General features: G+C 37.6%; 1 protein-coding gene and 1 pseudogene across 1 annotated transcript in view; one reads left to right on the top strand and one right to left on the bottom strand.

The window, feature by feature from the left end:
* Positions 1-1,632: 1,632 nt before the first annotated feature.
* Positions 1,633-8,000, top strand: LOC117314281 (ADP-sugar pyrophosphatase pseudogene; annotated as a pseudogene).
* The window catches only part of PLCZ1 (phospholipase C zeta 1), a 43,313-nt gene continuing 32,812 nt past the window's right edge, over positions 5,066-15,566 (bottom strand). Inside the window, exons 11-14 of the mRNA XM_019936863.3 lie at positions 14,352-14,524; positions 11,070-11,202; positions 5,974-6,123; positions 5,066-5,202 (exon numbers count right to left, since the gene is read on the bottom strand). Of these exons, the coding sequence (XP_019792422.1) occupies positions 5,117-5,202; positions 5,974-6,123; positions 11,070-11,202; positions 14,352-14,524 (542 nt within the window). The 3' untranslated portion in view covers positions 5,066-5,116. The remainder of the gene's footprint in view (positions 5,203-5,973; positions 6,124-11,069; positions 11,203-14,351; positions 14,525-15,566) is intronic.

The following is a 15,566-nucleotide window of genomic DNA, read 5'->3' as shown; positions in this document are numbered from 1 at the left end:
GGGGGGGGGGGTAAGGTTTGAATCTACCACGTAGAAGAATTCCAAACAATTTATATAGACACTCTGCCTTCTAGAAGGTAAAACGTAACTACCAACTCTTTAAGTGTGGGCTGCACACAGCGACTCTTCCTCCCGAAGAGTATGGCATGAAAAGCAGGGAAAACAGAACTTTACAGAGGAGAAACTTGACAAACTCTACTTCAATCAGGTAATAAACGTCCATATCAACAGTGAAAAGTCATGTCGATAGAATGCACCTTTGATAAGATTTATGAAAGTGGCACTTTACCTCTGAGGTCTTCCTTCCAAAAACTTGTAGCCTTGGTCTAATCATGAGAAAAGCATTACTCAAACCCAACTGACAGACATTCTACCAAATACATGACTAGTAGTTCTCAAAACCATCAAGTTCATCACAAGCAAAGAATGTGTGAGAAACTGTCACAACCTAGAGCAGCCTCGGGAAATATGACTAGTAAGTGTAATGTGAATCGTAGATGGGACCCAGGAACAGAAAAGTGACATTAGGTAAAAGGTAAGGAAATGTGAATAAAGTAGGGACTTCAGTTAATAATAATGTAGCAATATTGGTTCATTCATTGTAATAAAAGTATTATACTAATTGAATATGTTAATAATATTGGTGGAAAATGACATCAGCAAAAATGATGGAGTAGGAAACTCCAAAGGTCGATCCCTCCACAAAAAACAGCAAATAAACTGGTAAACACTATCATTCAACATTTAAGTCTAATATCCATTTGAGCTAATTTTTGTATATTGTGTAACTTAATCAACTTTTTTTTTTCCTGATTGCCTTGGGTCAATAACTGTGTTTCTGTCATTTACTATAGACCTTAGGCAACTCAATGTTTCTGAGCCTGTTACATTAACAATAAAATGTAAGATTGCTGCAAGGATTTAGGGTATTTTCTATTTGTTTATTTATTTATTTAGGCTCTGCCATGCAGCTTGCTGGATCTTAGCTCCTCGACCCGGTCGGGCCCTCAGCAGTGAAAGTGGGGAGTCCTAACCACTGGACTTCCAGGGAATTCCCTAATTTCTGTTTAATATCAGGCACATGTTAGGCACTGCTAACATTGCAGAGGTGGAACTCTCATGTTAGAAAAGGGACTGTTGTGGGAGAAGAATAGGAATAGTGACTGAAAGTGTGAAAGTTAAATTGTATACAGATGGGAATTAAAGAGGGCACCAGTCCCTGAAAATGTGTAGGTTTTTAAGGAATTTAACACCAACTCCCACCACTACCACCATCACCACCACGTGCTCAGCTGGTGTGTAAGAATGCAAGACACAGAGAAGACCAATCTCTCATAAGCTCAAATTCCACTTTAATCTACCCCTTGGATGTTTTAAATGAAAATTTCTAGTGGCTGGTAAAAAAAGCTTAACTCTGAATACTACAGAGGGCTCAAACTTCATGGCCTAAGAATCCAGAATGCATCATAAGAATGTTCTCTTTGATGGTACAAATATTTCCAGAGGGTTATTACTTTGAAAGAAATGTAATTCAACAAAAGCTTATGCACTATCCAAAGAGATGGACTTTTAATAACTCCTGAAAAATGGAATCCAGGTCATATATTCTCCCAATAAAATGTTCATTGTTCAAGCCCATAAGGGCTTCACTAAATGTAAGCGATTCCATTTTCTGGATCCTAATCCACAACATGAGCTTTTTGCCATTGTGGCTCCCAAATAACCCCTGAAATTTGCATAAAGGTTTTGAGTGGAACCCCTCGAGGCACCATCTAGGGTGCATGTGTCTGCATCCCTCAAAAACACCATACACGCCCCCCTACCCAAAATTAAAATAAATACCTCCTTTATACAGCTACAGGGAGTTTCTCCACTCTTCTTTCCAAAAATAGGGCAACTTTATGTCTCAGCAATCAGCATCAGTGGCCTCCCGTGGTCACCATCCCCCAAACAAAAGTCAGGGTAAGTCTAGATTGTACTCTGCATGTTTTCTATTTGAGGCTCTAAACAACCAGAAGCAGAAAAAAAGTAAAGGTCAAAATTAACAACATAACAAAACTTTCCTGTCACTAATCACTACAAGGTAATGAGAGTAACAAAAGGAAGAGTCCAGGTTTATGTTAATGCCTTCCAGCCAAAGACCACCAGAAACACACACAGTAGGTCGATTCTTCATTGCAATGAGGGAGACACACAAATGAAGAACCATGGGGTGTCTCAGTGAAGGGGTGTTGGAAAGGACTTACTGTTGGATTCAGGCTTGTGTCAGATGATTTGGGAGAGGGTTCAAGGAAGTAGGTGAAGAATCCGACAGTCATTCATGTTTCCTGGGGACTGTTTGGCACTTTTGTGTTTGGACAATATTCATGCTTTTGTGAGATGCTCTGTCATGATTACAGACTGGTTCTGTTTTTCTCCTTATCCATTGTAGTCACAGAGTGGCCTTGTCGGGTGCTGATGTGAAACTGTTCAGGTTTGGCAGACGAACACCATGGCCTGACTGTGAGTGTCAGGCCAGCTCTTAGCAACACCAAGGCCTCCCTGAGAGCACAAAGTCACCTCCTAGCTGTCACTTTAATCAGTTGTATGGAAACATAAACCAAGGAATGTAACCTAATCTAGGAGATCATGGATGGCTTCCCTGAGGAACTGACATTGTTGAAAGATCTTCTGTTACCACAGCCCAGGGGTTCATTTTAGCTGTCTCTTATGTTTTCTTCTGCTCCTCAACACTATTATTTTTCTACAAGTGAATTAAGAATATTTAAAAAAAGATAGATTTTGTCTTCACAGTTAGCTGATTTTGAGTGGTACCTGAAGAAAAATGAGAAAAGGAAATACAACCTTTTTCCTTCCTTATTTCAAATCTTATTAGTATAAATGAGAAATAAGTTTTTCCTGCTGCAAGAATTAATGAACTCTTTTGCAAAATTCATGTGATAAAAGTCTTTAAACCTCATGAAATTCCAGATCTTCAAAAGGCTTTAGGGGTTTAGAGAAGGTTAAATCCTTGGGTTAATGGGTTGAACATCCCACCTGCTATTAGGTTGGACATAGATATTATAAATAAAATCCTTCTGAAATGGGTCACACTTAAAAAAAAAAACAACTTATAGGGATCCTACTGATCTAACAAGAACTTGGGAAACTGGGAAGCGTCCAACCATGTAAAGACAGTCGGCTGATGGGGTGGTGGTTACCTCAGTGCTGCAAACAACCCTTCGTTTACCAATGTATCGTTGTGGTGAAGCAGTTCTAACCACCAATGGCGGGCTGCTGCCTTGAATTCCCCGTGGGTCTCATCGATGACCACCAATGGCGGGCTGCTGCCTTGAATTCCCCGTGGGTCTCATCGATGACAACAAAAGCCCAGAAGGAGCTGCTCTTTGGGAGCTTGAGGAAGAAACTGGCTATAAGGGTGACGCTGCTGAATGTTCTCCACCTGTACGTATGGATCCAGGTCTGTCAAACTGTACCACACACACCGTGACAGTAACTATCAATGGAGATGATGCTGGACACGTAGGCCTAAGCCAAAGCCAGGAGATGGGGATTTTGCAGAAGTAATTTCCTTACCAAAGAATGACCTGCTGAAGAGACGTGATGCTCTGGTAGCTGGTGAACATCTGACAGTGGACACCAGAGTCTATTCCTACTCTCTGGCACTGAAACATGCAAACACGAAGCCGTCTGAAGGGCCCTTCCTGAAGTTTTAAGGGCAAAAGACAGTGGCCACGTTTTTGTAAACAGAACCACCAGGCCTCCTTCACTAAGAGTTTGTATTCAGCTTAGTTTTAATGTAGATTTGAAATTAGCTTTTTCATAAAATAAAAGCAATATAAGTAAATTAATAAGTAAAGATCCTCCTGTAATCTGGCAAAATAGAAGCAGGCCTCTGAGAACTGGCTGTGTGTCCCTCCCGGGGAGACTGTGCCCTAATCTTAAATCCAGAGAGCCCGTGAGTGAGGATCTGAATGACTATGCCCTGAGTAATCTGGGACATCTGACTCCTTATGGGTTGGATATTTGAATTCCCAGTGGCATTTTTATTTTAAATATTTAGTTCTGAGGCTAAACCATGATAATAGAAAAACATAGTAGATGTGATTTTTTTGTATATTTTTTCGGCCATCAACTGATAATGCATTAGTAAACATCTCAAACAAAGAAGCATTTTTGTTATTTTAGTTATAAATTCAGATTTAATTTCAACAAATACCTATGAGGGCCCCCTAATTTGTCAAAAATTGTACTGGTGATTTCATCTCACTACCATGCAACAATGTGGTAGAACAAGTATTAGTATGCCTGGTTTTTTGAAAAACAGTTAATAATGAACCATATTCTTCTACATATGACATTTAGTAAAGCAAAGTCCTGCTGATGGTGAGAAGCCCAGCATATGAAACAGCACAGGAATCTCATCTCTGACCAAGAGGCAACCTTCAATGTGCATCTAGTGCAGATTCAGAAACACGGAAAATTCATTCAGAGATCCAAGCATGTAAGTCCCCATAGTAGATCTTTTTTATAGATACGGAGTCTGGAGGCAGTTTGAATGCAAATCAAAATCATATGCACTCATAAGAATGTCTGTATAATTACAGGGTACCCAATCCAGTGCACAGCATCTGAGAACTAGTCTGAGAATGCAGGGGCTAATTGCTCTCCAGGATTCAAAAGGGCGCCAAGCACCTGGGAATCTAATTCCTTCCTACTACAATATGCAGTAGTGGGTGTCTAGAAATTAAAACACTCCTAGATTTCATATTTCTTTTATACTGCCAAATACTTGCCAACCTGTCTTATACAATCAGACATATTTTAGCATCTTGTAAATTCTACTAATTAAACATGATACAAGCAAGTTGAAAGAGCAGCCTCAGCAACAGAGGGGCAGGAGAAATTGGCTGACGAGAATGCCATACTGTCAGGACCCTCTGAAGTTTCTGTTTTGTTTCCACTGTTTTATTCTGCATATTTAAAAGCGCACTGGCTCAATATCTCAAAATAATTATTCTGCTTTATGTTAGAAAAAAAGGGGAAAGATATGGACACCCATTCTGGCTGTTTTATTGCGATGTACAGCTAACACCATGTCCGGCACCATTAGTTGCTATCTGACATACCAAACATAGATAAACAGGGAAGCAGGCTCAAGACTCTCACCCATTTTGGAAAACAGAGGAACACGACGGTAACCTGCAAAAAGAATCACATTTGATGAGAACAATAAAAATAAATTCGTCAACAGTGGCCCCAGTAGTGCTCCTGAGAAATAATACAGTAAGCACATATAAAAGCTAGGACTACGTAGTTATATTCCATCCCATATATTAATTTTCCCCCAAAGTAAAATATTTGACGTTTCTATCCCGACTTCCTACTGAACACCACACAGCTCACACTTCTCCTCCCTCAAAGTGCAGCGTCTCCAAAATTAGCCACCACCCTTCTGCTTCAGAAAGACTGTTTCCTAGGTATATCTCAGATGGTGGCAGAAAAGTAAAAATAAGGATAGAATTGGGAGCACAGTGTAAGTCACCCCTGAAAGGTAACTGCAAGGCAGCCCTGGAAAGATTCAAGAAAAGAGAGCCTTGGGCTCCCAGTGTCTCCTCAGGTGGGAAGAAGGACTCACTGCTTCTCCCTTCCGTGCAGTTCCCATCCTTCATTCCTTCACGGTAGTCATGCCTACTCTTAACTGAAACAACAGAGCTATGTCCATGTAGAGAAATTCTCATACAAGCCAAGTTTGTCTAATTAGTCTTCCTAGAAATCCCACTCCCCAACCCCACCTTCTGTATCAGAACACATTTCTGTAATTCCACTGGGAGAAAATATGTGTCAACACACAAATTTGCCTTTACATCTGACTGTCATGGAGACAGCTATTTGGTATATAAAAGCGTGTCTTTGGTAAACTCCAATTATATATAAACATTAGCACAATCATCTTACTTTTGGGAATATTACCTTTGTTCATGCATAGAACTGGTAGAGTATATTGCCCAAGAAATTCATTTCCCGCTATTAAACCTTGATTTTCAACAACAAAACGTATCAATGCCAATTCTGGCACCTGAATAATAAATGTGAATGTTTCATTCCATCTTGGACTAAAAGCTGAAATATAAAGAAAGAGATACAACCAAAAAAAATCAAACACCATCCCTAGAGAAAAATGCATAATATCTGTTCTCTAAAATTCTTATTTTCAACACTTTTAATAGTAAGAATAAAAGCTTGGGGTTTAAAGCACTTAAATTTTTAATGCACCCAATGACAAAGGAATAATAATGACAATAATAACACTTATTAGGTGTCTACAATTTCTGGGCAATATTCTAAAAACTTTAAGCAGGTAATCTCATTTAATCCTCACAAAAACCCTATCAGGGTTATTTCTATGCACATTTACAGATGAGAAAACTGAGCCACAAAGATGTTACATAACCTCCGAAGGCTTTCACATAAATAGCCATTAAGTGCTCGGGCAGGAAGTCAAACAAATGGAGTCTGATTTCAGAATGGAAACGTTTCACTATTATACAATATGACTGTTGTGTTCCAGCATTTTATTAACAAAGACACTGAGACATGAGGAAGTTAAATAACATCATTTTTCTATATCAGGTCCTATCATAAGAAGAGCTCTATAGACAGTTGTTGGAATGAGAGCTCACTAATGTCTGCTCTCAAGTCAGCTCCTGATCCTTCTTTTGACTAACTGCTCATTTTAAAATCCAAAGTCAAGGAGGAGCTTCAAGATGGCAGAAGAGTAAGACTAGAGATCACCTTCCTCCCCACAAATATATCAGAAATACATCTACATGTGGAAACAACCCATACAGAACACCTACTGAATGCTGGCAGAAGAACTCAGACCTCCCAAAAGGGAACAGACACCCTCAGGCAACCTACATGTAAAGGCAGGGCCAAATCCAAAGCTGAACCCCAGGAGCTGTGAGAACAAAGAAGAGAAAGGGAAATCTCTCCCAGCAGCCTCAGGAGCAGCGGATTAAAGCTCCACAATCAATTTGATGTACCTGCATCTGTGGAATACATGAATAGACAACGAATCATCCCAAATTGAGGAGATGGACTTTGGGAGCAATGACATATATTTTTTTTTCTTTTTCTCTGTTTGTGAGTGTGTATGTGTATGCGTCTGTGTGTGACTTTGTCTGTATAGCTTTGCTTTTACCATTTGTCCTAGGGTTCTGTCTGCCCTTTTTCTTTTTTCCTTTTTTTTTTTAGTATAGTTTTTAGCACTTGTTATCACTGGGGGATTTGTTTTTTGGTTTGGTGGCTCTCTTTTTTCTTTCTTTCTTTTTTTAATTACTTTTTAAATTTTTTTAATAATTATTTTTTATTGTAATAACCTTATTTTATTTTATTTTATTTTTCTTTCTTTCTTTCTTTCTTTTTCCCTTTTATTCTGAGCCGTGTGGTGGACAGGTCAGTGCTCTGGCAGGGTGTCAGGCCTGTGCCTCTGAGGTGTGAGAGCCAGGGTCAGGACATTGTCCACCAGAGACCTCCCAGCGCCACATAATATTAAGCGGCAAAAATCTCCCAGGGATCTCCATCTCAACGTCAAGACTCAGCTGAATGTGGATTTCTAACCTCTAGAACTGTGAGAAAATAAATTCCTATGTTTTAAGCCAACCAGTCTGTTTTTGTTGCTGCTGAAGCAGCCTGAACTAAGACACTGAGTAAGCATGAGTTAGAACTAAATTTGTGGTATCTTTGTATGGGTTGTTTGATCTAACCCAACCTGTCTGATATAATCTCCCCATAAACATGAACTACTTCTATTTAATTTCAACTCATTGAGCTTCATCAAAACAAGATGATGAGGACACGGGGAGGGTGAAGGGTAAGCTGGGACGAAGTGAGAGAGAGGCATGGACATATATACACTACCAAATGTAAAGTAGATAGCTAGTGGGAAGGCACATAGCACAGGGAGATCAGCTCGGTGCTTTGTGACCACCTAGAGAGGCGGGATAGGGAGGGTGGGAGGGAGGGAGACCCAAGAGGGAAGAGATATGGGGATATATGTATACATACAGCTGATTCACTTTGTTATAAAGCAGAAACTAACACACCATTGTAAAGCAATTATACTCCAATAAAGATGTTAAAAAAAATACAAAGTCGATGAGTAATTTATGTCCTTAGCAAAACAGATTATCCCAAACACTCTCTTGCCAAACAAGAAATCCAAATTGTATCACAATGTGACCCAAATCAGATAAAAATTAAGCATAATTGAATGGAATCAAGAAATTCACATCCAGATCAAATATACACTCTTATTTAATAAAAACTCAAAAGTTCAGAGAAAAATAATGTATTACTTTTCATTGTACAAAGGCAATGCTACAGCTACTACTTCAATAGATCTGTCCTTTGAGTTACATTTCAAGAAGTATTGAAGCATTTATGACTAATTATACCATATCTATGTTTTCTATGGTGCATCTGTAGTCACAAGTGCACATTTACTAGGAAGCAATCCAGAATGCAGTCTATGCCTGTAAAAATATTAAACAAATATAGTTGCAGGTTTAAGAGTCAGTTCTTTATAGACACTGAAAAATGTCTGCACGAAATTCTTATACTAATTTATTCTTCCTCCTCCAACCCTCCTTCACCATACTCTCTTTCACTCTTTCATACACACACACACACACACACACACACACACACACACACACACACACACAATCATATATAGACATATATGAAAGTCCTTTAGTGTCAAAATAAAATAAATAAATAAATAATAAACCAGAATATCACATTTGCTTAGTTACAAATAGAGTTAAAAATCACTTCCCCACCTTACCCAAATGTGATCGTTTTCCTCCCAGACTCTCATGTCTTTCATTACCCTACGATTACCCTAGTAGCTAAGTGATCTCAGAATCCCTCCTGTCCAGTTATCTACACTCTTAGTCTTGTTAGTCTTCCTCACATGCATCCTCCATTCCTTTTCTGATGCCACAGCCCTTGTTTAGGACCTAACTTCTACATGCTCTAACCATGAGATCACATCTAACTCTATTCTGTATTTCTCATCTCTCTCTCATACACTTCGTCCTCTCTACTCTGCAGAAATGATCCCTGGAACGCTCAACTCTCTTAGTGTTTTGTATCCCTGTTTAAAAGTCTTAATTTTATTCATTTTATACAGAAAAGAAAGTTTCTACTACCTTATCATGGCTTTCACTATTTTCCATGACCATACCCAATGTAAATTTCTCATTTTATCTCACACTAATCTTTCTTAAGTACATTGCATTTGAACTTCTTTACTCTTCCCTAACATGTTTGAATTTTGTTTTCTCCATGTTTTAGCACTCATAGTATTACTTTTGCCTTAAATTTCCTTATCCTTGGGAATTCCCTGGCATCCCAGTGGTTAGGATTTGGCTCCTTCAATGCCATGGCCCAGGTTCAATCCCTGATCAAGGAACTAAGATCATGCAAGCCTCTCAGCATGGCCAAAAAAAAAAAAAAAAAAAAGAAAGAAAAGAAAAAGAAAAAAAGTTCCTTTATCCTCAATCTCTATAAAAATTCTACTCATTTGCCAAGAACCACCTCGAAATTTGTCCCTTCCATACAATTCTCTGTACTTTCTTCAAAGCACTAATGACTTTTTCGTAACAGTTTTACTTATATTTCATGTTCCACACTGAACTGTAAACTAGCTACAATAGAATTAGTTGGGACATACATAAGAATGCAGTTGATAAAAAGAGATTTGAAGTTTTTTTGATACTTAGAACCAGGCTTTTAATATAATGGGCCCAGTAATGTCTGATGAACCAAACTGAATTTCTGTAGGGATATTCTCATAAAACCCAGGGATGCAGTCAAATTTCTAACGGGAGCTAGAATCATAGTATTATATAAGGGGTGCATTGAATAAATAAATGTTCTGTGCATTTTGTCATGAAGATTCAAGTAAGGGGATGGAGAAAACAAGGGATAGGTTACTAGAAGCTTCTTGATAGCAGTTACCATTTCTTGACACTGCCATTTCAACTCTAAGGGGTGCCAAATAAGGCAGGAAGTCATCACTAATATCCCTTCCCACTGATAACACAGGATGAGGTAGCAAAACTTCCCAAACCTTTTTTCATGCCTTTTGCACTAGGGGCCATGCTGGAGGAATATTCTGGATTTGGGAGGAGTTGAACATTGGACATTTGTGGGGGGGGGGGTATTATCACCAAAGAAGAAGAAGTCTACTGAGACTGCACCTGCTTCTCTCTCTGTGCCATTTAGCCTGGAGCATATTTCCAGACTCTGAAATGAAGTCCACTATATTTTGGGAATATCCACTCATAGAAGATTCTAGACTCAAAGGATCAGTTGCAAGCTCTCTTCCCAGGTGATTCTAAGAGTCAACCCCAAGAATCTATACTTTTCTAATTTCTTTCATGATTTCAACTTCAGAGAAGAAATAACAATGTCAGTACTGTATTACCTAAACTATCATGGGATGCTGGAACACTGAAAATCTTACCAAAGTCATTTCTTCCATTCCTACATTTCTCTTCTGGCAAAAATGACTGAATTTTTTATCCAATACTGTACGAGTAAGTTTCTATGGCATCCTTAGCCTGAGTCAGAAGCCACAGACCTCTGATCTAAAATAATTCAAGTAGTGAAGTAAAACTATGTAACATGCGGTATCAGAGAAATCATAAGTTCTTTACTTTACACAGAGGCTAGAAGCTAAGTAGATTTGCAGCTATCAAAATGTCACTGTTAATTCAGTCATACAAGGAAACATAAAAAGGAAGTAAAAATGGAAAAACCACTAATTTTTCAGGTCAGATACATTTTTGTATCTGTAATCTGAAAATACATCTCGCCAACATTAAGTCATTGTCAAATTGTTTTTGCTGCATATAACACTTTGGTCATCTTGAACATAATGCAAAACCTTTTCCTTATGAATAATAAAAATGTATCAAAACTCTATCAATATATAATTTTTAAGCTTTTCAACAAGAAGTCTAATAAATGTTCGATAAAATATATTAGGAGCTCACCATTTTTTTTAATTACACGACTCTGCTGTTTCATTTGATCATTTGGAACTCCCAAAATTTCTATAATCACTAATGTGTCAGCTTTGTTAGATGATGAATGACAACTGGGAGGCAACTGGATCCCACTGATGAGCTGCACAAAAATAAGGAAATTCAAGAATTGAGCAGAATGTCAAACTGCACCACTGCTTAATTTCAAAATAAAATAGGTTTTCCAAAAATCATGATTGACTAAGTCATTTCCCACCAAAAAAACAAACAAACAAACAAAGTAGAAAATAGTGCCAATTATTAATTTTAACTCTTTTATCCTCAAATATCAATAGATGAACACCAGGAACATGTCTAAATTATTCCATTTTACCAATATGTGATTATAATAGAATCCACATTCTCCAAGATTGATGGTCCAACAAATATTTTTATTTTAAAAGCATTGTTATGATTCCCTTCTACTGTAATTCAGGCTGAGTCGCTCCAAAAACATGAACTCTTTTCAAATTCATATTGTATATATACAACAAAAATATGGTAAACTATAAATACAACTTCTGAAATATAAGAAAAAACACCACATAATTTCCTATGATAGCATTCTCTGACAGTATAATTTATATGTTTGGATAATTTATCGTGAAATTTTACCTTACCCATCACTTTCCATATTATCATAAGTAACCTGAGTTTGACAAAATCAATTATTTCATATATATATTAGGGACCGGATAGCAGAAAATGCTTAACAAAGTAACTAATAATAGTTTTATTTAGTCTTCTATTAGTCAAGCTAATTGTTGAAGCACAGATTTGTTTTACTTTAAGGAACAAAGTCCGAATTAAAAAAAAAAACAGTATTTGAAGTATACTAGTTCATAGAGTGTACTAATGTAAAAAATTGAGACATGATTTCAATTTCTGAAGATTATAATAAAGAGGAACAAGTAAATAATTGTTGTGAAAATAGAAGGAAAAGAAAAGAAAAAAGTGCCAGTGTGTAATTTTTTCCTTCCTACATCCACAAATTATGGCATCAGCTAGAAACCAGAGTAACTGTGCAAATATTTAACAACCAGTATGGAACGGGCATTGATCAATAAGCATCATTAGATATCAAGGTAACTTGAAAGAACATTGACTGTGAAAAACTAGCACACTGATAGCAGAGCCTATCAGCTGAATATAGGCCCTCCAGGTAATAAACCCTTATCAGTATGGAGAAGGTGCACACTGAAATAGAATTTAGAGATTTATTGTTCAAATAATTTGTACACTCTGATTCACAAAGCCCTTCCAGGGGCCGCTGCAGAGGATGGATGTCAAACAGAAAACCCTTAGTGGTCAACCAGATAGTTCTGTTTTCATCTACTGGTCTTATACACGAGATTTTAAACTTAGAAAATGATACCTTAGTTTTTATAAGCTTGAAAATAACTGATTTAATCCAAAGTTCTCTGTTTACAGTTGACAAAGAGTAAACCAGAAATGTTAAATGGCTTCATCAAGGACATAAGAAAGCTAACGGCAAAACTAGGCCTTTTTATTCCCAAATCATACTCTCCACCATTTGTGCAAGTCACAATGTAATCACAAAGCTCCTAGAACAATCAGAACAAGAGGGGGAGACACACATGGCTGTGGCAGCAGCTTCCCAGGAAAATCATCAACCCTGCCTCCTTCACACCATGTCACTTACACCCCTACATGAGACCTCTCAGAATACAAACAGGCGGCATTTGTAAACATCTATGTATACCAGCCATCCTCCATCTTCACTTTCTCAACAAAAGAGCACATATATTCTCTTTAGTATTCTCAACTTGAAAAAGAAATCATTCATTCAATTAACCTACATGTATTGAGCATATACTTTGTGTCAGTTACTGTGGATAAGGGTTGAACAAAACACAGTCCTTATCCTTAAAGGACCCTCAGACAAGTGGGGGGAGAAAGACAAGTATAACAAGTAGATAATTATAATTTACAGTGTGGTAAGTGCCGTAATGTATGCATGTATAGGGTGTTATGGAAAAACAGAAGAAAACTTCAAAAGAAGCACAGGAAAAAGCTTCCAAAAAGAAGTGACACTTAAAGTATTGAAAAATGATTCAGAATGCAATAGGCAGATGAAGGATGGAAGAGTAGTCCAATCAAAGGAAATAGCATATGCAATACATAGAAGAGTCATTATGGACAAAAAAGAAGGCTTCCATACAGTTTCGGAATGGGTTGAAAGGCTGGAAGAAGTGAGAGATGAGGCCAGAGGAGTAGGACAAAGCCAGACTAAGAAAACGATCAGGAGACACAAATAAATATTAAGTAGGCATGGTAAGATTAGCACTGCAGCAAAATCTCTCTGGTTGACTTGTGGAAGATGGACCAGGATAACTGAGACAAGGCTCCCTGAAAACCCCTTAGGAAGCCAAAGGAATGGAGGTGATGACAGGTAACAGATTCCTAAAAAAAAAAAGACAGTAACAAATGACATCAGATCAAGGGGATGGATAAGGAAGACATTTAAAGTGAGATCTACAGAACTTAGAAATGGATTGGACATGGGAAGTAAAGGAGATGTGGAAGACAAGAATAGCTCCACTTTTCTTGCCTGAATTAATTGAGTCAAGGAATTTGACTCAGTTCACTGAGACTTAAATAAACTAGAAGTAGATTTGACGAGGAAGGGATGTTCAGGCTTTAATATTTTAAGTTTGACAGAATATTGGTAAGGAGGCTAAGTAGGCTATTAAAAATAAGCCTTTATAGTCCAAAAATGAGGTCAGATTTGAGCATTGTTTGGGGTTGAAACAGTGAATGTGTATAATGTGAATGTGTATAAAAGAATACAAGGAGGATATTTAGTTTGAGATAAGGATTAAGAAATTCTTTCTCACCCACAAATGAAAGTGAGAAAGAATCGCTTGCATATAGATTAAAAAGGAAAGAAGAAATCCACAGAAGCACATCAATGAGATTTGTGTGGATTAGGAAGGGATCTGAAAAAGTGGCTGAAACACCCCATCTTCTCACTAGAACAACAACTAGAACAACTAGACTAGTTCCTCTAAATTAGAACTATGCAATTTTTTTCATTCATGCAAAAAGGCAACAGAAAGACATTTTTCAGATATGGAAGGATGCTGAAATACCACCCACCTACATTACCTGAAAAGATTAACAGAAATTTAAAAGGCATTAAAGAAAATCAATAGAACTAAAAATATTAATGCATACTATCTAGCTTATATCATAACCAATAAAGGTAAAAGAAAAAGTAATGAATCTTACCCTTATCATAAGTATGACTGGATTACTGTCCATTAGTGCTTTATTTGGATTAAACTTTGTTTTACTATCTCTTAGGAAGTGTGGTTTCAAAATATATCCAGAACCACCATTATCCAAAAATTTCCCATTTTGAAGATCCATAGGCAGACCAGGGGTCTGGAAATTTAAGGCCACTGTGAGGGAAAAAGATTATTTTGACATTGTCAGGAAATAGAGGCTATATCTAAAGAAACGCAACTAAACAGTTTACTGAAACCTAATCATGGATTATATATCTTCGAACATTTTAAGAGCAAGCATTTGCCAAATAAGTCATGATTTTTAAACCTTTCCTTTTGCCATGTCTTTGTTAACATATGAAGGTGAGTTTCAAAATTTAATCTGCAAATTATTTTACAGCTTTGAGTTAAAAAATCAAAATGGCATACAGCATAGATTATAGAATAGCAATGTACATGTCAGAAAACATTCAGGAAATATGAGAGTAAAGAAAATCAGTCATTAAATGCTGGAAGGGAAGACACCAACTGTATCATAAACTTTCAGGTCTAAAGAGGTACTGTAATCACTTGAGGAGAAAGCGAGGAACAGGCAGAGCAGTAATTGTTGTTAAAATACAGAAACGACTCCGTATAGGCTGGTAAACAGCCACTATATGCAGTACCACCATCTACCCCCCACTGCCCTCCCCAGCATCCTGATCCCGCCCCCTCCCTCTCTGAAAACCTATGGGCCTTGTCACAGTCGAGCAGCAGAAGGGTTAACACCTGGCACTTTCTGACTGGTTAGTCCCACTGGTACACCAGTTGATCAGTTTGGAATAAGGAGAGTCAGTCAAGGACAAATAACAAAGCTATGCAGTCTTACTTTTCAATACTATGAATGCAGAAGTGATTAAAGTACAAAAAGCAGAGGCCACTCGATTTGAAGAGGCCCTTAGCAAATCTTTCAAGCAAAGGACTCTATCTTCACTGTTCTCTTACATCTCTTTTTGGTTTCTTTTTCCCATTCCTACAATTCCCATGCAAACTCCTCATGAATTTAACCTCCATGCTTCTACCCTCACCTAGATTTACCCTTTTCAACCTATTTAGGATTAACTTCAACTCTTGAAGCCACTGATTTATCATTGCTTGACTCCAAAACACCCAGGCTCGAAAATTCTTCAAAGGAAGCTCTTTTCATGAATCTTTTATTAATTCACGAAATGAATTT

Source organism: Tursiops truncatus, chromosome 11 (genome assembly GCF_011762595.2).
Source record: "Tursiops truncatus isolate mTurTru1 chromosome 11, mTurTru1.mat.Y, whole genome shotgun sequence".
NCBI lineage: Eukaryota > Metazoa > Chordata > Mammalia > Artiodactyla > Delphinidae > Tursiops > Tursiops truncatus.
The sequence above is the reverse complement of the archived record's forward strand: the minus strand, read 5'-3'. Positions and strand labels throughout refer to the sequence as shown.